General features: G+C 47.3%; 1 protein-coding gene across 1 annotated transcript; it reads right to left on the bottom strand.

Annotated features, from left to right (window-relative positions):
• Positions 1-18,954: 18,954 nt before the first annotated feature.
• On the bottom strand, positions 18,955-23,838 carry LOC143122260 (extracellular calcium-sensing receptor-like). The gene is made up of 6 exons (XM_076283115.1): positions 23,576-23,838; positions 22,208-22,484; positions 21,094-21,915; positions 20,254-20,460; positions 20,035-20,158; positions 18,955-19,859 (listed from the first exon to the last, which is right to left on the bottom strand). The coding sequence occupies exons 1-6, from the start codon at positions 23,836-23,838 to the stop codon at positions 18,955-18,957; spliced, it is 2,598 nt and encodes an 865-aa protein (XP_076139230.1).
• Between the last annotated feature and the right edge of the window lie 375 nt (positions 23,839-24,213).

Raw genomic sequence — 24,213 nt, 5'->3', positions numbered from 1 at the left:
GTGAGGGCCGCTGCAAACCAGTGTCCATCCTCACACGAAGGGGTGGGGTGGTGGTGTGGGGTTGTGAGGGCCGCTGAAAACCAGTGTCCATCCTCACAGAAAAGAGTTACAGTTAATCTGCAGCCTTAGGCACTGGTTAGCAGAAGGTGTCCACTACAAACCAACAAACCCCACTTCTAAAAAAAACACAAACACACTCGCGCACTCCCCGGGAAAACAGGAGATTCTGTCAATCTGAATTTTAAGTTTTTAAGTTGCTTACATAATAACATTGGCCTTTATATGACATTATATGACACAGGAGGGAGAGGGAGACGCGCACACACACACACACACACACAAACTCGCGCATACAATGCTAAGCTAACAGCTAGACTATCGATTTAAAAATGGACATTTGTTTTTAGCTGAACTCACCGTCCTGACCAAAACTGCGGTCTTTAGTTAAGACTGTAAACTTAGTCATGGTTTCTTCCTCGTAATCACTGAGGTACTTCTCAAAACTCCTGTACGACGAGAAGAAAGCTGCCATCATTATAGTAACACCGTATCGTCGAGATGTTGCGATATTTCACTGTCTGTTACGTAACTTCCGTTCTTAGCTGTATCCAGGGTGCGATTTGTGTAAAAACCAGAGGGGGGGATGATTTTGAATAAGTTTGTAAACCCCCCCCCCCCCCCCCCCCCCCAAAAAAAAAAAAAATGAACGATTCATAGCCTAGTAATGTCATGGCTAATAATACCCTATTATTTTTTGCCACCTTTGTAACATTTTAGTTTTAGTTTACCGTGGTGTATGACTTTAAACAGCGAGTGTGCTTGGTATGATGATCAGCTCCTCTAATGCAGGGTAGGACTACGTTTTGACAAGCATACAAATTCACCTTGTTCTTGCCCCATCTGAAATGACTTCTCTACTTTTGCTGCCTCCATCCTTTCTGTATTTGTTGTGTAAAGAAACGTTGTATATGATGGCACTGAAGTCTTAAGTTAGTGAATTGGCTAACAGTGTTAGTTGGTAACAAATAGCCTACACATTGCGCTACACGCTGCGTAGGCTACGTGCATTCTCTCTCCTGCTGATTTGCGTTCAGTAGCCAAGTGCGTAATATTGCAAAAGTTTAAAAAAATAGATGTTTTTATTGTAGCCTACAGAAAATAAATAGCCTATCATACTCTCCAAACTCTTCACAGCTACAGTGCAGTGAAGAGTTTGGAGAGTAAAGTTATAGGGCAACTTGAAGTTTTATGAAAATAATTTACGAACCAGAACATAAAGACCATGAAGCTTCTATTTCTTGCAGCTGTTAAAACAGCCGCTAGATAGTTTAAATACCCACCAACATTACTTTTTGCAGTACAGATTATTTCTAAAAGTGATTTGTCTACTACTGGCTGATTTATCAAACGAGTGCTTTCTCGTTCGTCCTCCGCAAACTACATGTGTTTCGGTAGAGAGCCATTGAATAAGCGATGCCAAGCAATTTCTGTAACACTTTTTGTGACATTCAGCAAATATCTCCTTATTTAATGTAAGTTCCTTCGGACAATAGGCCTACGTTCTACTCTACGTGCGGTTGTCCTCCATCTCAGTTGCATCAGTTTTCTAATTTTGAAGGTTCTAAAACATTATTATGCTTCACTGAATCCTTCTCGTTTATTTTAATTTGTCCAGCTAACTTTTCCATTGAACCTAGCCATTTATGATGGATTACACACTCGACATTCTGAAATGTCCTGCACGATCAAGGCCAAATTAAGTTATCACGCAGCCACTGTGTCAGCAGCATCAGTGCTGACGGTGACGGTGCGTTTCTGATGTCAGATTATTATGTAGGCTAGCCTACTAGACTGTTCTCACGTTGCAGCGCTTTACTTATATGAAGTAGCATTAATCAATATGAGGGGCAGAGGGGGATAAATGTTGTCCCCCCCGACGATAAAAATAATTTAGCAGAGGTAGGGATAGGAAAACCAGAGGGGGGGAAATCCTCATCATCCCCCCCTACAAATCGCACCCTGGCTGTATCCCATCTAGCCACAACCCTTGCATAGGGCTTCTTTAATAAATGGACTGTCTACAAAATGCGAGCCCAAATCTGGCGAAAACCCAGAAACAGCGAAGGAATAACCAGACCTGCATAGGGCTTCTTTAATAAATGGACTGTCTTCAATTGTACAGGAGAACAAGGCAGGGCTGTCCCCTGTCTCCATTGTTGTTACTTTCGCAATTGAACCACTTGACATGGCAATTCGTAATAATACCAACTTTAAAGGCAAAATGATAGGAGATAGGGAACATCGTATAGCCCTATGCTGACAATGTAATTTTGTTTAGCTCAAATTTACAACAGACTTTACCTGCCTTACTTGACCTAACAGATTACTTTGGCACCTGTGGTGATTTTATCTAGACATAATAATAATACTTGTGTGTGTATGCTGGTTTATTAGAAACATTCCATTTACTATGAGAATATTGTTTGTGCAACTGTTATGCAACATTTACTGGAAGTCATGAGACTGAACTGTCAAAGGCTTAGAGTGAAAGTAAACAAGACAGGGCCTGGGAGAGAAAGGTGCTTACCAGAAGGGCATAAATAGAAGGGGCTAGCAGAAGAGGAAAGGCAGGGACCTTCCAGAGAGAGGAAGTGAAACCAAAGTTGAAGTGACACATAGAACCAAATCAAAACATAACCTGCCTGGCAACAGATTACACATAGAACCTGATCACATGTATTCTGCCTAGCAACACACATTTTTTAATGTTTAGATGAGAAGGGTTTTCCACCAATATCTCAAGTCCCAAAACGTTCTGATTGGCTAAAAGGGGCCTGGTGACGTTCCTGGTGATAGGAACGCCTCTCAGGCCCCTGAGAGCATAAAAGAAAGAGCTCAGGCACATTCAGATCAGATCTCATCGGGGAAGCAGCTGCGACTCATCACTCTATTGCCTGACGGTTCAGTCCTGACGCTGTTTGGATTGTATTCTCACTGCAATACGGTGAATAAAGGATCAACAGTCTTCAGCATTTCTCGTCTTGGTGTTCTCCTTCGGGTCTTTGACATCAGAGTGCTAGTTGGATTGGAGGTTTCGGGAAGTGGATGATTTCCACGACAGATCTGGAGGTTCCTACCGAGATTTGAAAGGATTCAGCAAGGGAAGCAGTTCCGTCCCGGGTGAAGCAGACTTCGGCAGTACAGCGTTCCAGGGCCCAAGGTAGGCATTTTTGCTTATTATTAGGGAAGGCTGTACTGTGGGAGTCGGTGGGTAGGCCGGGAAGGGGTGTTTACCTGAATCCTCAAAAGAATAGTGGAGACACAAGACAGAGATTGGGTTGTACTGTTGATCTTAAAAAGCGTTGGTAATTTTGAAAAACCGGTTAAAAGTAGTTTTCAAGGAGAAAACTGAGTTAAATGGCCATGTAATAATTTCCAAGGAGGAAATCTAGTTTTCAAGGAGAAAGCTAAAAATAGTGTTTTGATTTCAAAGGAGGAAATCTAGTTTTCAAGGAGAAAACTAAAATAGTATTTTGTGTAAAGGGAGCGCGGGCTGCCCTAAAAATATATGTGTGTTTCAGAGAGAAGAACGGGTTAATAAGTAAACTGCAATTTTAGCTGTGAGTCAAATGTGTAAAACTGTCCTGAACAAAGGGTGATGAACAAAATATATTTTATCATAATCTGTTGTTGTTTCTGTAAAAGCTGAGTGTGCGTTGTTGTGTTTTGTTTTGTTGCCTGGGCATGGGCCCACAATAGATGCGAGACAAGTACACACACACACTTGAGGTAGAGGAGCTCGGCGAGGGAAGGAGGATCGTCACACTAACAGACGGACGTCGAACTCACATTATCGAAGCCGCAGCTGCGATATTCATAAGAAAGTTGCGCGACAACCACAGTCTGAACGTAAGAAAATTGCAGTTGTTGGAGGTTTATGCAGATACCCCCCCGAGCACCCTGTTAGGGCAGCGGAGCCCAAGTTTAGGATTGTGAGAGACGATCAGCCAGGGCCCCAAGGAAAAGTCCTCTACCGCCTTGAAGTTTCTGACGACTCGGGTGAGGGAGAGCCTGACACAGACTCCCCAGAAGAGTTCACTCCAAACAGTTGCGTGAGAGAGGTAGAGACAGACATTAGACAGGGGGAAGTCAGTCTTTGTCAGTGTCAGTATTCTGGAACAAGGAAGAGAACAGTAGGGATAAATATTCAGTTCATATTGACCATTTTGACAAATACGGAGGAACCCACTCGAGGCTAGGCACCCGCGTAGCGCCATTGGCCCTGCAGACAGTGATAGAGCAGGTAGGAAAGATATCACTGAGTACGGCGAACACGATTGGAAAATAAGCATCCGAGACCGAGAAGATCAAGAACAAGTGGGGTACGTAGGGCGGTTCCCCTTTGAGTGCAGATTCCCTTTCAGGTGCAAGTATCGGGACGAAATAGACGAGAAGGCAACACTTCCCCTGGTGTATGGGCTGACCCCTTTTACCCTGCCACGGAAAGAGCCGGAGGGAGCACAGCCCCAAGCAGCCGGGAGTGAAGAAGGGGCCACATCTGACGGCTCAGAAATAAAAGAGACGTGGACAATAAGGGTCGCCGAAAGCGGGAACAGAGGGTGGAGCGTGAGCGCCATAAACAATAGAGGAGAGGTACTCGAGGGAGGAAGGGCTGAATTAAACACCGTCCTCGTAGACTGGGGAACAGTAAGGGACACCATACTATACACAGTGAGCGACCTTCGACTGGACTGGGAAGAAAAGGACCCGAACAGGTGCCAGAGGGAGAGAGAGAAGCAAGACAGAGAGGACTCCCTCAAGCGCAGCCATAGGGAGAAAGAACAGGGAGTTTGAAGAAGACTACTTCAGGTCTATGTGGGGCAATAGAACCTACCATTTCACCAAAGACGCCGACCTCTAAAGAAAATGGCGACCAGAGTAATGACACCCCTGGAGGAAGTAGTGAAGGAGAATGCCATTGCTGAGAAAGACATAAAGAGCATCAACCATAAGTGGTTCTTAAGATACAAAGGAGACCACACAGCATGGCCAAAAGAGGGGTCACTCAACCCGACAATAATTGCTCAAATGAGGGAGAAAATCATGAATTACAAGGGCTATGGCAAAAACACACGGAGGCAGGAAAAAAGAGAGAGGGAATTGAATACTCTGGAGGCCTTCGCTAAAATATCTGAAAGGAAGAGAAGGCAGAGGGCTGACCAGAATGACACGCCGCCCACAACGCCCATTACAGAAAAATGCCCCCAATTACAGCCCACAAGAAGAGAACTGGATGCTCTGACCCAAACATCAGAGCCAGGGGCTCCACCCATGGAGGAGCTACGTCCTCCCCCATACAGGGAAAAAGACAAACTATACCCGGAGGTGCCACGAGAGGAAGACAATGTGCGGGAGATAATCCGACGCTTGGAAGAAAGAGACCCACGGGCCCTGGCGATACAAGCACCAGTCTATGGACCACAGGCCCCAACAGTGCACTTGGCAGTGCAGGCCCCACTGGTGGTGAAGGGAATCACACTGGAAGGAACCTGCCAGGGAGGTGCTGAAGGAAATAAAAAGAATCAGACGGAAACAGGCTAACCCCCGACCAGAGCCACCGTCACCCCGACCGGCGTCTGCACGGTCAACGACACCCCTTATCGACCTGACACCGTCGTCCCCCACTGGGTTAACACCTCCGGGACAACCCCCTGAGAGCGCGGGGCAGAACGGAGAGTGGGGGGAGGAGGACACAGAGGAACAGGTGGGAGAGGCAGGCAGAAGCGAGCATTGGAAGGAAAACAGGCTCCTCACAAACGCCCCAGGAGAACCGGAACAGTGGGACCAAGGAACAGAACAGACCCTGGACAAAGGAGAAGAGGCACAGAAAAGAATGCATAACCCTGTGGTGCTACCTGCAGACGGTCATGGAAGAGTGGGACAAGGCGACAGAAGAAGAGGAGAAAGGAACAGGGACGGGTGGCCCTGGAAGAACTGGCAGGAGCAAGACCACAGGCAGGCGAAGGAGAACAAGAAGGAGCTGGAGAAACTGGAAAAGGAGGGAAAAAAGGAGAGAGAAAGCACGAAAGGAGAAATAAAGAAAGGAAGCCGTCCCAGAAGAATCAGATGAGGAGGAGACAGTTGTAATGGCCCCGCTGATAACCAAGAATGGAGGGGCCCACTATCAGCCGTGGGCCCACTCAGACGTAAGCGGCCTCATCGCACGGCTTCCTGTCCTACACGAGGGTGCGGGCCGGTGGATAAACAAGCTAGAGTCGGAAACTCAAGGCCGAGACCTGGCAGTGGGAGACATGAAGTGTTTGCTCAGCCTGATACTAGGGAAAGTGGACACGGAGGCCGTGCTGGACAAGGAAGGGCTAGGGTACTTGATGACGGATGCCAAGTTGGACGCCTGGTGCTTCGACAGAATCCGACCCCGTGTGTGGAAGGCCCTGCGGGCGGCATACCCCAACCAGTACAGCCCCTCGGCCGTCTGGATAGAAAAACTCAAAGACAGTGATAATCCTGCAGCCTTCGTGGAAAAGGCAGCACAGGAATGGACAGAGGACTCAGGTCCAGCCACCATGCAGTTTAGGAGAGCAGTCATGGAGGCATTGCCAAGAGAAGTAAGAACACAGCTGGAAAACGACTGGCGCCTGGCAATCATGCCCAAAGAGGAATTCAGGATGGCAGTGGTGCACCAGGTAACTCTGTACAGACAAGGGAAAGACAAGGAGGAGCAGCAGGAAAAGGAGGCTACAAGAAAGCTGACCCATGTCCAGCTCCAGGAGGCAAAGGGGGCAAAGAAGGCAGCCACCCAAGCTCCAGTGATGCCCACTACAGCCCCTGTCCCGCAGCCGCAACAACCAGTGGTACAACAACCCATGGTGCAGCAGCCAGTAATGATGCAACCACAGCCTGCCCAGCCCATGATGCAGACATGGCAGCAAGCGCCATATGGACCCCCACAACAACAGCAACGAAGACAACAATGGTACCAGCCAAGAGGTAGAGGAGGATTCCGCCAGGGAAGAGGAGGACAAGGCCGAGGGGGCTACGGAAGAGGACAATACCAAGGCCAGCAAAACCAAGGAAACAACATTCAATGTTGGATGTGCGGAGGAACAGGACACATCTCCAGGGATTGCCCAACAAAAGCCAGAGGCCAGAACAACCAAGGAGGACAGGCAAATCGAGGACAAATGCAAGGAGCTGACGCAGAACCAATGCTGCAGGTTCTAATCGAGGGCATGGAAGTTAAATGTTTAGTGGATACAGGGGCAACGTATACTTGTCTTCACCCAAAAGATGCCCAACACCTCCCCAGGTCTTCAGGAAAGTTTATGAAGACAGTGGGTTTCTCGGGAAAAACGCAGCTAATTCCAATGACAGCCCCAGTATCAATCCAAATAGAAGACAAGGAAATCAGGATACCAGTCTTAATAGCAGAACACATGCCCGTCAACCTACTGGGACGGGATGCACTATGCAACCTAAGACTCCAAATTGAGTGTTCCCCAACAGGAGTAAAGATAACAGGACTGGCAACCCAAATGGCCCTAAGAATTAACGCCCCATCTCAAACTGAAACTCATCAGGTCTACTGGATCGGACGATTGGAACCAAACATAGAGCGAGTGGTCTACAACGAGCATGTTTTTCAAATAAGCAGCCTTCATGCTCGACTGAGGGCGCCAAGATGCCCTTTTCACTGTACGATAAAATTCGACCAAACACCAAGCAAAGAAAGAGAGGAGAAATGGAATAAGGAAGTGAGTAAGTGGGGACGCATCCCACTTGACATACGCGCACTAGTAGTGGCCAAGGAAGGAGTGGCCGCTGAGGTGAAATTTGTGGAAGGATGGAATCTGGGTGTGATCTTTGACATGCCCGGAACAATGCCACACATCACCCTGAGAATGGCCAGAGGTCACAGGGCAAGAGAAATGGGCCTAGTGATGCTCGAGGCCAAGTGCATCAAATGGAAAGACACAGGGAATGACCGACTCCAAACGGCCATAAGCTGTGAAGGAGAGCCAATGTTCAGGATAAAGTTGGACAACCCGGTCACCGTGTGGGGAGTCCCACAAGTGATCGAGATCATGGACACAGAACCACAGGAGACAGAGGAGATACCCTATGCTAAAGGATGTCCATATGGGAATCAATTCTGTCTTTACCGCCTATTCCCAGGAGCGGGGCGCCGCTGCTGGGACAAAACGAGACATGTGCCATTCAGCAAAGAAGATGCGGAATGGAGCACATACATGCGACATCTGTCATGGTGCCCCAAGAAGAGGGCAACACAACCAGCAATACATCCCCCGGAAGGGCATCATAGCGGACAAATGGCCTTGGAGGAGGTCCATGACATACCCTACGTTAAGGGATGCCCCTATGGCAACCCATACTGCATGCATGGCCTATTGGGAGGGATAGGATATCGATGCTGGGATAAGGAGAACCATGTGCCCCTCAACAAGTCTGACCCAGAGTGGGAAGAATACAAGAGGTACTACATAGACAGCGAAACGGACAAGAAGACAGGGAGGCCGGGACCGACCCCCTGGAAAATGATGATGCTACAGGAGGTGACAGAGACAGACGCCGAACGAACAGAGAGAATATTGAGACAGGTGCCACCTGTGGTATGGTCACAAGGAGATGGCGACATAGGATTGGTCAAGTCAGCAAGCCCTGTGGAGTTCAGACTGAAACCAGGAGCGACGCTGCCTTTCCAACCACAGTACCCCATTTCACCAGAAGCAGCTGAAGGAATAAGAGGGACGATTGAAGATCTCCTGGGAGCAGGAGTCTTAGAGGAAGTCCCAAGTGCGAGGTGCAACACACCCATATTTCCTGTGCTGAAGGCAGACGGAGTGCGATGGAGAATGGTCCAGGACCTCAGACCCGTTAATGAACGCATTGAGGACTATCCAGCGGACGTCCCACATGCTAACGTACTGATGACCAACATCCCAGCGAGCGCAAAAACGTTCTCCGCCATTGATCTGGTTCAAGCATTTTTTACCATACGAGTGGCCCCCGCAAGTAGGGAGTTCTTTGCATTCAAATATCAAGGCAAGACGTTCCAGTACACAAGGCTCCCACAAGGGTTCAAGCACTCACCGCACATTTTCAACCAGGCGCTCAAGGAGGACTTAAAACACATCATGTGCCGGAGCACGATTCTACAGTATGTTGACGATGTCTTGGTATGCTCACCGGACCAGGAAACGTGTGAGAAAGATACAGTCCACGTTCTGGCCGAAGGGGGGTACAAAGCATCAAGGAAGAAGCTACAATTTGCACAGCCCCAGGTGATCTACTTGGGTCGCCGAATTTCGCATGGGCACAAGGGCATCGCCCCAGAACACATTGAGGCAATCACCAAGGCACCGAGGCCAAACACAGTGAAGCAAATTATGTCGTTCATTGGACTCATAGGATTCAGCAGCGAATGGGTGGAATGCTACGAACAGAAGATAGCCCCACTACGAGCCATGATCGTGCAAGCTGGAACCAGCCACCTGAGGAACCATCTCACATGGACAGTGGATGGAAATGAGGCATTTGAACGTATCAAAGGAGAATTTACAGCAAGCACCTGCACTTGCACAGCCGGATTACGGAAGACCCTTCTATCTGTACGTGTCGGTCAGGAAGGAAGCAGGAAAAGACGCGTACATGACCGCAATCGTGGCACAAACACAGTGCCATGGACGCGGCAAACAGGCAATTGCCTACTACAGCTCAAAGCTGGACCCGGTGGCCCAGGGCTACCCACCATGCTTCCAGGGTCTTGAGGCGGTATATTCGGCATACGTCAAAGCTTCCAACATCACCATGGGATGGCCAGTGGTGATACACACCAGTCACGCAATAGCGCAGTTGGTGGAACAAGGGAAATTCTGCGTGACGCCTCAGAGGCAGTTGAGGTACTACAATCTGTCACTCTGCCCAGATGTCACTATAAAGGCATGTGACACAGCAGGAAACCCGGCGGATCTCATCCCACTTGATTACGAGGGCGAGCCACATGACTGTGTGGCGGACTCAATCGCCTTCTCCAAGCTGAGGGAAGACCTGCAGAGTGAGCCATTAAGCCAAGGGATCACTTACTTTGTGGATGGCTCTAGCCATAACTATGACAACAAGACGCATGCAGGGTTTAGCGTAGTGCAGATGAAAGGTCCAGAAACCTGCTCTTTAGCGGAAGGACAGGATGCAACCGTACACACAGACAGTGCCTATGCCCACAACGTCTGCCATGTGCATGGCGCTCAGTGGAAACAGAGAGGGTTCAAGAAATCGGATGGGAGCCCAATTCAGCATCTAGAGCAGATTCAGTTGTTGTTAGTGGCCATGATGCGTCCAAAAACACTGGCAATATGCAAATGCAAAGCGCACTGTAAGGGACAGGACTACATTACCCTAGGGAATGCACAGACAGATGAGGCAGCAAAGGAAGCAGCGTTAGAGGCTAGGAAGTCGAATACAGCCCCTAAATCCCCACAGGATAACGAGCCACACAAAATACTGCTCAACAGGGCGTTGCACAGCATGCTTTGCCCTACAAAATGCCCCTACCCCTACAATACATGTATGTGGTGCTCCCAATGGTGTGATGACGACCACGAGCAACAGATAGATCCCGTTTGTTGTGCGCTATGCCAGAGCCACACCCCACCCCCCCTCAACCCCCCCCTCCCCATCCCCCCCCCCCCCCCCCACTCGCCCAGCCGACCAACGCCCCTACCCAACCATCCGCCGGCGTATTGACCGCTATTTCACAGCGACCGACACAGTGATACAGTCCCCAGTGGTCCGAACCTTGCCTGACGGACGAACACTTAGAATTGTGGATCCTATGCTCACACTTAGCGCTATCAAGGACGCACAAAATGCAGCACCAAATGCCGAAAAATTGTTATGGGAAGAGAGGGGTGCGTCGAAAGGCAGGAATGGGGTGTGGAGGAGCCATGACGGAAGGGTGGTGGCCCCAAGTGGGCTCCTTGATCTCCTCATCCATGATGCGCATGATGTAGATCATTGCGCATAGGGGGAGGTCAAACGGCAGATACTTGACAAAGGGTTTTGGGCCCCATACCTTCAAGATCGCATCAATTACGTGCTAAGAAATTGCCACACCTGTGCCACACACAATTACAGAAACAACATAACAATAGGCATAGGACCACGGCCCCTGGGACACGTGCCACTCCCAGAGGGACCGTTCAAACACCTGTTAATGGACTACATCGACATGGGTCGAACGGTGAACACATACAAACACGTACTGGTGATAATATGTCGCTACTCACGATGGGTAGAAGCCTGTCCAAGCCGAGGGCAGGACGAGAAAACGGTGATTCGATTCCTAGCAAGGGAAGTGATACCCAGGTTTGGGATCCCAGAAATAATCAGCAGCGACAATGGCCGAGCGTTTACGGCCAACACGTGGAAAAAGATTGCACAGGCGCTGTGCATCAAGACTCGGTTTGGTTGTGTTTACCACCCGCAGTCACAGGGGATGGTCGAAAGAGCGAACGGAACGCTGAAGAATAAGATCGCGAAGATCGTCCAAAGCGCGCACGACGATCCAACTCTACCAAACCTAAATTGGGTTGACGCGCTACTAATCGCGCTGATGAAAATGCGTTGTGAGAAAAATCGAACCACGCATCTGACCCCGCACGAGATGCCCACGCCACGGTTCAGAGGGGATCAGAGGCCCCCGCTGGAAATTCTAGAACAGGAAGTGAGCAGTTATATTAAACAGCTTTCTCAAGTTCACAGGGCAGTTTTCAACGAGCAGAAGAGAAGACAGAGCGCGGGAGCGGAGGACCGAGCCAGGACCGATCCAAGTGGGAGACTGGGTGTACCTGAGGGTGTTTAAGAGATGTGTCTCGACCCCAGGGCAGAAGGGCCCTACATAGTGACCAAGGCTACCCCCCGGGCGGTAAGAGTGCAAGGATCAGATTTGTGGTATCACCTTAACTCTTGTTACAGGGCGGTGCCACCAGAAGGAGCGAGAGGTCCAGAGGAGTCGGGGGACGATGACGGGGACCAGAGCCTGCCAGGACCCCCACCAGACTCCCCCGGGGAGGATGCCGGCGGCCACACCCAACCTCACAGGAAGCGACGCCGAAGAAACGCCGAGGCCGGAAGAAGAAGCACCGCCATCGTCACCACCACACCAGCAAGGGAACGACACCATCGACTTCGGGGACTTCTACGCCGACTGGGATTACCCATACCCAGCCGACGCCCCTGCTGACGACCAGAGTGGAACACAGCCATATGCCGCAGAAATTGCCGAGGCCCTCGATGCCCTCAGACTACCAAGTATCCTTACGCCTCCCCCCGGACACCTCCTCAGCAAGGCTCGCGGCTTCCTGTGGAGCCTGTGGAGAGGCCGACGGACTCAGGGCACGCCACGGGCGGCCCCCACTCCGGGGATGACCGCCCAGGGACCAGCCAAGGGACAAGACGAATACTCCAAGGGATCGACTGGGACGGTTCCCCCGGTGCCCATTGGATTGGAGGCTTCGAAGAGGCCCTTGACTGGCCCATCCAGGGCATCCCAGAAGACGACGAAAGCGACTGAAGGAGTGCGGACCGTCACACCCAATGACGTTCTGCGAGGAGATGGAGAGGAGCTGCTCGACGACAGTGCCCTAGACACGGACATTATTCTGTACATAGGAGGATCAGGAGATGAGATACACACACCAGAACCAGAAGCATCGGGGAGTAACGAATACATCCCGGTGCTGGACAATGCAATAACTCAAAGCAAAAATGAGAGTAAGAATGTAAATAGTACAAGCATGCTTTCCAAGCTCTGGGTGCTTGGGAGAACAATTCATGGATGCAATGGGCCAAATACACAGCAAAGACAGTAAAACCAGAAGGAGGGTGTTATGTGTGCTCGGCAGTAAAACCAAAACTGACAGTACTACCAGCACCAGGAACTGGAGAAGAAGATGTAGTCTACCAAGAGTCAGGAAGGCAGTACGCAGAAGACAAGTTCTCCCCGTTTGGATGTCTTGTGCGACTGGGAAGCGAGGAGTTAAGGAAAGTGTGGACTAGTATAGGCCCATTATCCGGAGAACAGATAAAGAAAACGCACAAGCTCCAGCAGAACGAGGCGAGGTGCAGGAAGAACTACCCAGGCATGGGGACCAGGGTGACAAAGAGAACCCATCATCTCTAGGAGATTCCAGGGGATGTAGAGTTTGAGTGTTTTGATGTACGCCCCACTGCAAACACAGTCAAGGAAGGTGTGGAGGATGTAGGAGCATTTGAAGGACGCTGTGCAGCAAAGTGGGTCCACGAACTCGACAGCTTCTACTTCCGCCTGGTAGAGAATAGCGACAACGGGAAGGAGATTGGAGCCAAGGTGAACACCACAATGCTGAGCGTGAGTTGGATGTACGAACAGGATATCCCGTTGGCAGACTTATGGTGGGCCTGTGGAAGACGTTGGGGGCTGCGAAACACCCTTCCAAAATACTGGAGAGGAAAATGTGCTAGGGTCATCTTGGCCCAGCAAACATACATAGTCCCCTGGTCAGAATGCAACTCAACATTGAACTCAACCAGCCCAGGGGACAACCAGCAAACACCGATAAAAGGGAACCTGAGGAGAAGCCGAAGAGACGCTGATGATGGAGTGTATAAGGACATGTTCGGACAAACCCACAACGTCCCGAGACAGTTCAAAGCACGGGACGAGGTACTCGCCGGATTTGAAGCCGCCCTTCCCTTATACGGAGCATCCATAGGCATCGCCAAGAATGTTCAATGGATCAACTACATCCACTACAACGCCCTGCGGTTCATGAATGCCACTATAGACGCGTTCAACGCGTTTGATAAAAGGCTGAACGCCACTACAAAAATGGCAATGGAAACCAGGATAGCGGTGGACTGAATACTGGCAAAGGAAGGTGGAGTGTGCGCGATCGTTGGAACGTCCCAGGTGAAGGCGAGAACATGGACGACTTCACAAACGCAATGAACAGACTCAAGGCTGTAAACAAGGAAGCCCACGTGAACTCTGGAAAAGGACTGAAGTTTGATGAAATCCCGGATGTCTCAGGAATCTTTGCCCCTGTAACCCGGTGGCTAACGGACACCTTTGGGTCATGGGGGGGCAAGATTGTAGCATTTCTGGGAAAGTTATTGCTAGGAGCAGCCTTAGTGGTAGGAATGTTTTGCTGTATTACTCAATGTTGTGGAAAGGTTTGCTCCAAGGTGGTCGCTAGACAGCTCATGGTCCAGAATGTAATGACGCCATGGGGTGGGGAGGATGAAAGTGAGAGAATTCTTTTAGTGCAAACTAGTGTGGGACGAATAATGGAAGACGAGTTCAACGAGGGTCGTATAATGGAAAGTGACTTCCTCGCTCAAATACTGGAGCAAGAGCAGGAGTTTCCTCCCCAGGTTGTGTACGAGTAGAGGTGGGGTCCTGCGAGTCGCCCATCTCTACACACACACTGACTTACACTCACATACACAACACTGACAGGTAACTCACAAGACACATGCCTGCACGCCCAGGTGACAGAGTCAAGAAAGTAGGGTTATGGGCTGTGACCTGATACGAATAAGTCGCCTTAAGAAATCTTGATTCAATTTTGTATGGGGTTTAGCCCTCAACTGCAAGGCCATCCAAACCTTGATGGATGTAATCAAAGCTTGCTACTTGAAGTGCTCACCTCGCCCCAACTTACCGTACGTCGGATCTGGCCCGCCTAGTGGTGTGGCAGGTGTGTGGCGCGGTCAGTGCTCAAGGACGGGTATGACCCTATTGGCCAGCGGGGGCAACCTAAGGCAGAGCATGGCGGCCCATCCCCTCGGTGTAGCACACCTGCGGCCGGTGCGCTCACCCGTTCTCACGCTAGTGTGAATGCCCTGAGGACTCCGGAGGAATAGGGGGATGACGTTGCGAGTAACAAAAGGTGGGGTGATGCATGAAGGCCAGAAAGGGCCATATATATATATATATATATATGTACCATATAATCTTAAACATAAGGTTTGCATAGGAGCAATGCGCCCGAGTGGGGAATAGATGAGTAACGGCTTAGGCCGCGGAGTTGTGATGCAACTTCGCTTTAGCACCAATGCCTAATACAATTCCAAGTGCGTTGAGTGCCATAACCATGGGGTTTTACTTAACCTCGTGTGCAAAGTGACTGGTTGAAATATATGAGGTTTCAGGCCACTTTGGGGGACAAATCCGTTTCGGGTCCCAGCCATTTGTTTTCAACAAATGGGGAGATTTAACAACTCGTTCTTAACGAGTAATTGGTCTTTCTGTCACTTGATCTGGGCATTCAGGGTTTGCTTACTAATGTTACTACTTACTCACATAAGGGCAGTAATGCCGACACATATTCTTATTAGTTCTGACATAAGGTTTAAGGTTTCATGTTTAATATAAGGTTTTTAGTAGTAGACGCCATTCCCCTGTAACTTACTCATGTGCATATAGCCTGAGGTGTCATGACCATATACGGGGTTATGACACCCTCCTGTGTTTAAATAATGCTTATGCTGCATAGTGAGGCTAATTTAGCCTCAAAGGGGGGAATATGTGGTGATTGTATCTAGACATAATAATAATACTTGTGTGTGTATGCTGGTTTATTAGAAACATTCCATTTACTATGGGAATATTGTTTGTGCAACTGTTATGCAACATTTACTGGAAGTCATGAGACTTGAACTGTCAAAGGCTAAGAGTGAAAGTAAACAAGACAGGGCCTGGGAGAGAAAGGTACTTACCAGAAGGGCATAAATAGAAGGGGCTAGCAGAAGAGGAAAGGCAGGGACCTTCCAGAGAGAGGAAGTGAAACCAAAGTTGAAGTGACACATAGAACCAAATCAAAACATACCCTGCCTGGCAACAGATTACACATAGAACCTGGTCACATGTATTCTGCCTAGCAACACACATTTTTTAATGTTTAGATGAGAAGGGTTTTCCACCAATATCTCAAGTCCCAAAACGTTCTGATTGGCTGGAAGGGGCCTGGTGACGTTCCTGGTGATAGGAACGCCTCTCAGGCCCCTGAGAGCATAAAAGAAAGAGCTCAGGCACATTCAGATCAGATCTCATCGGGGTAGCAGCTGCGACTCATCACTCTATTGCCTGACGGTTCAGTCCTGACGCTGTTTGGATTGTATTCTCACTGCAATACGGTGAATAAAGGATCAACAGTCTTCAGCATTTCTCATCTTGGTGTTCTCCTTCGGGTCTTTGACATCAGAGTGCTAGTTGGATTGGAGGTTTCGGGAAGTGGATGATTTCCACGACACACCTTTGCAGGATACAAAATTAATAAATTACTCCAACCCAAAATATTATTTATGGATGAAAAGGAGAGATTAAACCCTCTATATCCAAACTTTTTTTCCCGCGGACCACCTTCTACATCCTGACTCGGCTCACATACCCCCACCATCCAACACATAAAAAAGTAACACATTCTATTGACGCATTCCAGGCATTGTGTTTAATTAGCCGCCCTACATGATAAAAAAATCAAAATGTGCAACTGGTCTATGAGCTCTCACGCTAAAAAAAACAGTGTGGAGAACCACATTGGAATGGTTAGATAGCATCTCACTGCAAACCAGGCACTGATGCTGTCTATTGACGAACAAATGGTGCCATTCAAAGGCAGATCTGTTCTTAAACAGTACATCTCCAAAAAGCTGTACAAATGGGGATACAAAATCTTTGTTTTGTTTGACACAAAAGGCCTGGTGCACTCATTTGATGTTTATGCAGGGAAATCTGATCCTCCACCAGGTTCACAAGACATCGGGACAAGCAGGAACATCGTGCTAAAACTTGCACAAGTTATTGAAGGCTCTGTCAACCACCTGCTGTACTTTGATAACTGGTTTTCCTCGCTCGATTTGTTTGTAGCTCTTGCAAACAGGGGGATACCAGCCCTTGGCACTGTGTTGCAAAATTGCCTGCGAGGCTGCAGTTTCAGCGAAGACAAAAAGCTCAAAAAGAAGGGAAGAGGGACATTTGGGGAGCAACAGGCTGTTGTTGACCGTGTGGAGGTGACAGTAGCGCTGTCAAATGGTTTGACAACAGAGGGATGATTGTTGCCAGAACTTTTGCAAGTGCCCAGCCTGTTTCCTTCACAGAGAGGTGGGACAAAAAGCAAAGGAGAAAAGTGTCTGTGGAATGTCCTAGCATCATCACCCTCTATAACAAGTTCATGGGTGGTGTTGATGCACTAATCGCCTACTACCGCATCCACATCAGGTCTAAGAAGTACTACCACCTTTTTCTTCTTTACTTCGTGGACATGGTGGTTGTCAACGGCTGGTTGCTCTATCGGCAACTATTGTGACAATATGAATGTTCCACGGAAGAAGCAGAAGGACTTGCTGGCTTTCAAGCTTTCCATTGAACAGGCCTAGCTCTGCATGCAAGGCAAAGATCTGTCGGCCAAAAAGAGGGGGCGGCCTTCGTCTGACGTGGAGCGAGAGTTCAAGAAGAAGCACCGCAGGGGACCAAGGCTATTCCCACACAAGATGTCCGTGCTGATGTTGTTGGTCACTGACCGCAAATCGACAGTGTGCGGCAACGCTGCAAATTCCCTAAGTGCACGGGCCACGCTAGCATCAAGTGTACAAAATGTGATGTTCACCTGTGCCTAAACAAGAACAAAAACTGCTTCTGTGCATTCCATGAGTGAGAAAAAGAAAAAAACATTTTTTTTTACAGTGTTATGTTACATTGTTTATTTACATTGTTGTGCATGCTTGAGTGTGTGTATGTATGTATACATGTGTGTCCACGTGTGCGTGAATGCATGTGTGTGTGTGTTTGTTTGTAGGTATGCATGTGTGTGTGTGTGCTTGAGTGTGTGTATGTATGTATGCGTGTCCACGTGTGCCTGAATGCGTGCGTGTGTGTGTGTATTAGGGCTGGGCGATATGGCTGAAAACTGTATCACGGTATAAGTATTTCATATCAGTCGATATCGATAATTATTGATTTTTTTAAAAATATATTTCAGTTAAGGACCAGGAAATAAAGTTCAATTTAAACACTTTTATTTTAAACTTAAAGGAACACACCACTCATTAAAATCTCATACCTAGCATCCAAGATAATACAGCTTCCCACCCCCAGCCTCACTGATGCAAATGACACAGCCACCACATGCCTTGCCCGCACCATAGCAAGCAGCCCTGACCATCCCCTGAACCGGTTTTTCACCCTACTCCCATCTGGCCGCAGATACAGAGCCCTGGACTGGAAAAAGTGCACTTTAAGAAAAGTTTTGTACCCTCAGCTATCACTGCACTTAACAAACTCCTGTGACGATCATCCATCCCCCCCTATTCTTTGTGTTTATGTTTGTCTGCACTGTCCACCTTTTGGCTTGTATTGTGTTAAGGAGGGAGGGAAACTAGGCGGGGGGGGGGGGGTGTTATGTTATATGTGATATATGTGAGGCTGTGTATATCCTGCATGGAATGTAAATAATGTGTGTGAAAAAGAATATCCTTATAGGACAATAAAGACTCTTTACTACTGTCTGTGCAATTGCTTATGCTAACTTTCAAAGTTACAAATCATTTCTACAGTAACAAGACATGATACACACATAAAACATTTAGGAGACTGAAATGTTTCCACACACAATCTGCCTCTGACGTCACATGCACCCTCTATCACAAAGGGATATGCAATCTAGGAAATCACCTCCTGGTTGCAAAGTTAGTGCTAAGTTAAAAATGGTACTTTTTCAAGTATAATCTTTTTATTTATGAACAATAAGAAATTACATTCTGAATAATGTTAACACATGCACATATATAGTGATTGACTGGACTCTGTTTTAATATAACATTTTTAAATATTGGCCTCTTGCCCGTCGCCACAAGAGGACTGAGGTTTTCAATATTTTATTGTTGAGTCTGTGTCTTCCCCATTAGAAATGTCTTTGTATTTTTCTCTGGCCTGAGTAAGATTATGAAGCACTTTGGGACAAATATGCAAAGAAGAAGGCCAAAACTGGATGCCAGAATTGCAAAGATCTCCACGGCAATGGCATACTTCCCTGGTGAGCTCACATAGGCAGGAACAAAAGCAATCCACACGGCGCAAAAAATGAGCATGCTGAAGGTTATGAACTTGGCCTCATTGAAATTATCTGGAAGTTTCCTAGCAAAAAATGCCAACAAAAAACAAATGGCTGCCAGCAGACTAATGTAGCCAAGTAATGTTGCAAACCCTGCCACTGATCCTACTGTACATTCTAGTATGATTTTAAGCCCAATGTTACGGTGAGGCTGAGGAGGTTTCAAAGATAGCCATGCAGCACATATAACCACTTGCACACAGGTAAAGAGAAAAACACTGCCTCTTTGTTGACCTGGTCCAAACCATTTCATCACAGAATCAGACCCAGGTCTTGCTGACCGAAAGACAGCCAGGACCACTATAGTCTTTACCAAGATGCAGGAGATGCACAAGACAAAACTGATCCCAAAAGCTGCTTGTTGAATGTGACATGACCAGTCTGTTGGCTGACCCATGAACAACAAAGAACACAGGAAGCACAGCTTGAGTGACATCAGGAGCATGAAGCTGAGCTCAGAGTTGTTGGCCTTCACAATGGGTGTGTGTCTGTTGTACAGAAACACAACAGCTACAGCTGCTGTCATCACAGCACCTGACACAGCAACAGTTGTGAGAGTGATGCCCATGGCGTCAGTGAAAGAGAGAAACTCCACAGTGAGAGGAACACACATGTTCTTCTGATCGTTGGACCAGAACTCCAGAGGGCAGCGATCACAAGTCAGAGAATCTTAGGATGCAAACAAGACAATGACATTTAGTTGTAAAATGTAATATATTCCTCCATATTTGTCCTTTTTATCCCCTAATATAAGACAATATAATTCTTGTAGACATTTGTGATAAGTGTTTATGAACTATGCAAATCATGCACCAAGCAATATCTCTGAATGTTGTATCCTCACCAGTTGTGTTGCTGATCTCTCCGTCTGCACAGGGAAGGCAGTCAAAGCAGCAGATTGGCTCCCCCTTCCGACTCGCTTTTCGAGTTCCTGAAGGACAGGACTCGCTGCATACAGATACTGGCACCTTGTCAAAACAGTAGAATATGGAATGACTGAAATGCTATTTGAGTTTATTATGCTTAACTTTATGAAGTAAGGCATAGTTTAAAATGTTATTACTTGGGATCCAGTTGTCCACCAGATGGCTGAATCTTCCAGATGCAGCTTGGATCCCTCCACACGTCCAACTGTGATGTACTTCAGCACTCCGTTGGGGGCCTCCTGCCAGTTCACAAGGTCATAGACAGCTGGGATGTCCCCACCATGGAAGACAAAATTCTCCCCGAGCTGAGTGGTGAAATTCACTTGACTGAGGTGTTGCAAAATCTTAAAAAAAGCACATGCTGACTGTAAAGGCCTGTCCACACCTCCGACAATAACTGTAAAAAACACTGTTTTACATATAGCTCTAGCTTTGATAACTATAAGAATAATGTCATAGGGCAGGGATTCCCAAACTGTGGTACGCGAGCTGCCACTAGGGGGTACGCGAGATGAAAAGGGCAATGGCGGAAAGGAGTTAAAAATGATTAATTAATTAATACTCTAATTAATTCATAAATAATACATAATTTCGAATCGGGTTATAATGATATGGAAACGTGAAATTAAAGGAAATCATTTGTAAACTCTATAATAGGGTATGTTTTCATTAAAAAATAAGCTACACACAATAGGCTACATGTGATTTCCTGCGGGCAGCCAGAATATCTGGTGCGTTAGTTTTGTTGAAGTATAGGCTAGGTAGAAGTCTGCGTAAACATGGAAAACTGGCTAAAAACAGGGACACTGTCCAAAAGGCCTAATTAAAGCGATCAAAGAGGAGAAGCGAGAGAAACAGGACACAGGTGGATGGTGGGGGTACGCGAGCCGAGTCAGGATGTAGAAGGTGGTCCGCGGGGAAAAAAGTTTGGGAACCGCTGTCATTGGGTGTCACTTTCAGAGAGAATCAATATTCACCTCAGCCGCACTGATATTGTAGTCGTTGGAGCACTGCTGGCTAGTGTTCATCTCTGTGTGTATTGGACTGCACAACAGTAGAGAGTGGAAGGCATGTGCAGCAGCATACACAGCCAGATATACATTATAAGTCACCCGAAGATAAGTTGTATCTGTGAAGGTGCTTTGCACCCCTTCCAGACTCTCTGTCCCACTACAGGGTGGTAAGGAGTCAGGACCAGACTCACTGTCAGGGTCACAACCAAACTCCTCCCTCCAAAGGTCTCTCAGAAGGGCGTCTCCAGGGTGTTGGGAGGGATGAAGCTTACGCAAGTGTGCCTCTAGTCCTGGGATGGGTGCACTCCTAATGGCCACTCCCAGGACTCCATTCCCAATAGTTCTCAGGGCAGGGTTATTGAGTAGGTATGAGCTGGTGCTCCAGGCCTCACTGGCCAGGAACTGTCTACCGGTCACGTTCCTGCGGGCAAGCTCCAGCAGCAGTGCCTCCACATCTGTGTACCAGGCAAACACCAGCACCACCCGTGCTGAAGACATCTGTACAGTAGTTGCTGCCCGATCCACGTCCTGGGCCAAGGTCTCGCGGTTTAACGTCTCAAAAAAAGCCAGGCATGTCCCAGTGCCCTGTGCCCTCTCTCGGAAGGCTTGCACTGCCAGTAGTCCATAGTCGTTATTCACAACCACAGCTCCCACCCAAGTCCACCCATAATGCTCAGCAAGGTGGGCCATGGTGCGAGCCTGATAAACATCACTGGGAATTGTGCGGAAAACGTTGGGGAACTCTCGTCTATTACTCAGACAGGCACAGCTGGCTTGATAGCTGATCTGTAGAAACAGAGCTTCAGTTACACCTTGGTAAGGCTGTTCCAATAGTCTGTACCAGTCAACAGTCTTTATGCAAACATTTATGTGGAAATATTCTTGACATTCAGTTTAATAACAATATGTAACCCTTAGCTTGTCACAGCTCCACAGATGAACTTCCAGAACAGTTAGTTTGTAATTCTACCATGTAATTTGATCAATTACTGTTTATATTTCCACCAATTGTTATTCTACCATGATACAGCAATCTTCAATGTATAGAAACGTGATTGTGCTTCAACTGGAAACTCACCAGTGGCACCTGCAGAGGGCTGAGGATTCTGGACAGCATGATAGTTTGAGTAGAAGATGCATCCCCTATAATAACACGCACAGGTCCAGTAGACTTACATGAATGATTCCCTCCGCTGATCAAAGACATTGCTGCTCGTACTGACCAGGGGTAACGAGTACAGCTGTCTAAGATTTGATAGCCCAGCCGCACTCCTGGGAGGAGGTAGGGGTTCCTGTTTATCTCCTCAACAGCAAATACCAAAGCATGGGCCCAACGGTAAGGCTCTTTCTGCAAACTAACATGAATAAATTAAAGTTTAAGATTATATTGTAATATAATTAATTCTTGGCAACATATTCCTGACTAATCCCAATATATTTCATATTACCCCTCATTTGCATATAGATGGAATGCGGGGTAGGATTTTAAGGGGGGTGGGGGTCCACATAAGGCCATAGTGCATATTATATAATACTTTAATAATATGGTTTACAAAAATAAACATTTCACAGAATGCATTTGCAGGAAGACTATTCACAGCAATGTCCACCTTTCAACATGTTCATAAATATGTGTCAAACATGATTTGTCAATATTCCGAGTTTAGTAGCAATTACTAACAAATACCACAAATGACTACCAATCAATAAATACCAATACATACAAACAGATTTAAAGCATAAAAGTTTACACAGGATATATAGAAGAGGAAAAAAGCATCCATATTCCATATTCATTATAGCACCTCACAGACAACACATTTATCCAGTACATATTCACAGAAAATAACAGTTGTAGGTCCTGAACATACTCATTTTGTTGGTTATAAAATGTATATTGTCCTAAATTACATCATTGGGGCATGATGCACAGACCCCACATTATTCTACAATTATCATTTCAAAGAGTTAGGGATTTAGTGACAGGTCAGGGTGATACTCAAGACAGCATCACTTTTCATCTGATGTCTGTGGAGCAAAAATCATGTTGATGCATACATTTTATGAAAAAGGATGAAACATGAAACTTAATCATCACATACTTTGACATAGTAGTAGGTGAAACAAGATAAATAATTAGTTCAAAATCATGAAAACAATAAAGGTCCCAATTTTTCATAGTACTTTTCAAGTATTACAAGAACTGAGTTAATTCTTTACATTCAGTGTACCATGACATTAATTTACGCATATTGCAGAGTGGTCAGATTATACATAAAACATAACAGTTATGTACATTACACAAAAATAGAAAATAAAACACAGAGTAGTTTGTATATGATAAATCAAGATGAGCAGAGGACATTATGAAAATCTTTACAGGAAACCCTGTATTTGGTAAAATGTAGTTGTATCAGTCTTTGCACTTTTCACCTTACAGACTTACCTAAAACAGGGCTCTTGACCAGGGTGCCTGGTAAAGCTTAGGTCTGGAGTAGGTGGCTGGTTATGCACCACAAAGAGCCCTCCAATGACCACGTCTCCATTCTGAGAGAGGCCACGGTCGTCAATTCCTTTCGGTTGGTCCCAACGCAAACAGCTCTGCTCCTTCTCTGCCACCTCAGCCATCACTGCCTCTGGCCACTGCCACCACAGAAGCAGCAGTTTGGCAGACGCCTGCAGCAAAAGGGCTGAAGAAGAGCTGGGCATGGGTGAAGCTCTCCTGACCTGACTCACTGCCAGCCTCCCCTTCAGTGTGTGAGAGGGCTAAAAGCATGGGTATTTGTTCAGACCACACAGTCCTGAGAGGACATGAGAAAAACAAGGATTGCAGAGCAAAGAGTTCTTTCCAGTCAATCTTCCCATGTGGCCAACAGTTTGTGATAATTGTCCAACATTTAGCGATGAGTGTACGGTTCACTGCTGCTCCCACTGGGGTGATAATCTAAAGAGGGTGAATGATTATGGTTGTTGTTCATGAGGTTGTATGGCTGTGGTATGTCCCAGTAAGACCACTGAAACATTTGACAATTTTCACAACAAACATACATAGCAAGAGAATCCATCAATTGAGGTGGATCGTCA

This window comes from Alosa pseudoharengus, unplaced genomic scaffold (assembly GCF_046254945.1).
Source record: "Alosa pseudoharengus isolate Yale_2024_CS ecotype anadromous, Long Island Sound unplaced genomic scaffold, YU_APseudo_1.1 YU_APseudo_1.1_scf_13, whole genome shotgun sequence".
In the NCBI taxonomy this organism is placed as follows: Eukaryota; Metazoa; Chordata; class Actinopteri; order Clupeiformes; family Clupeidae; genus Alosa; species Alosa pseudoharengus.
Note: the sequence above shows the minus strand (reverse complement) of the source record. Positions and strands in the feature narration are given on the sequence as shown.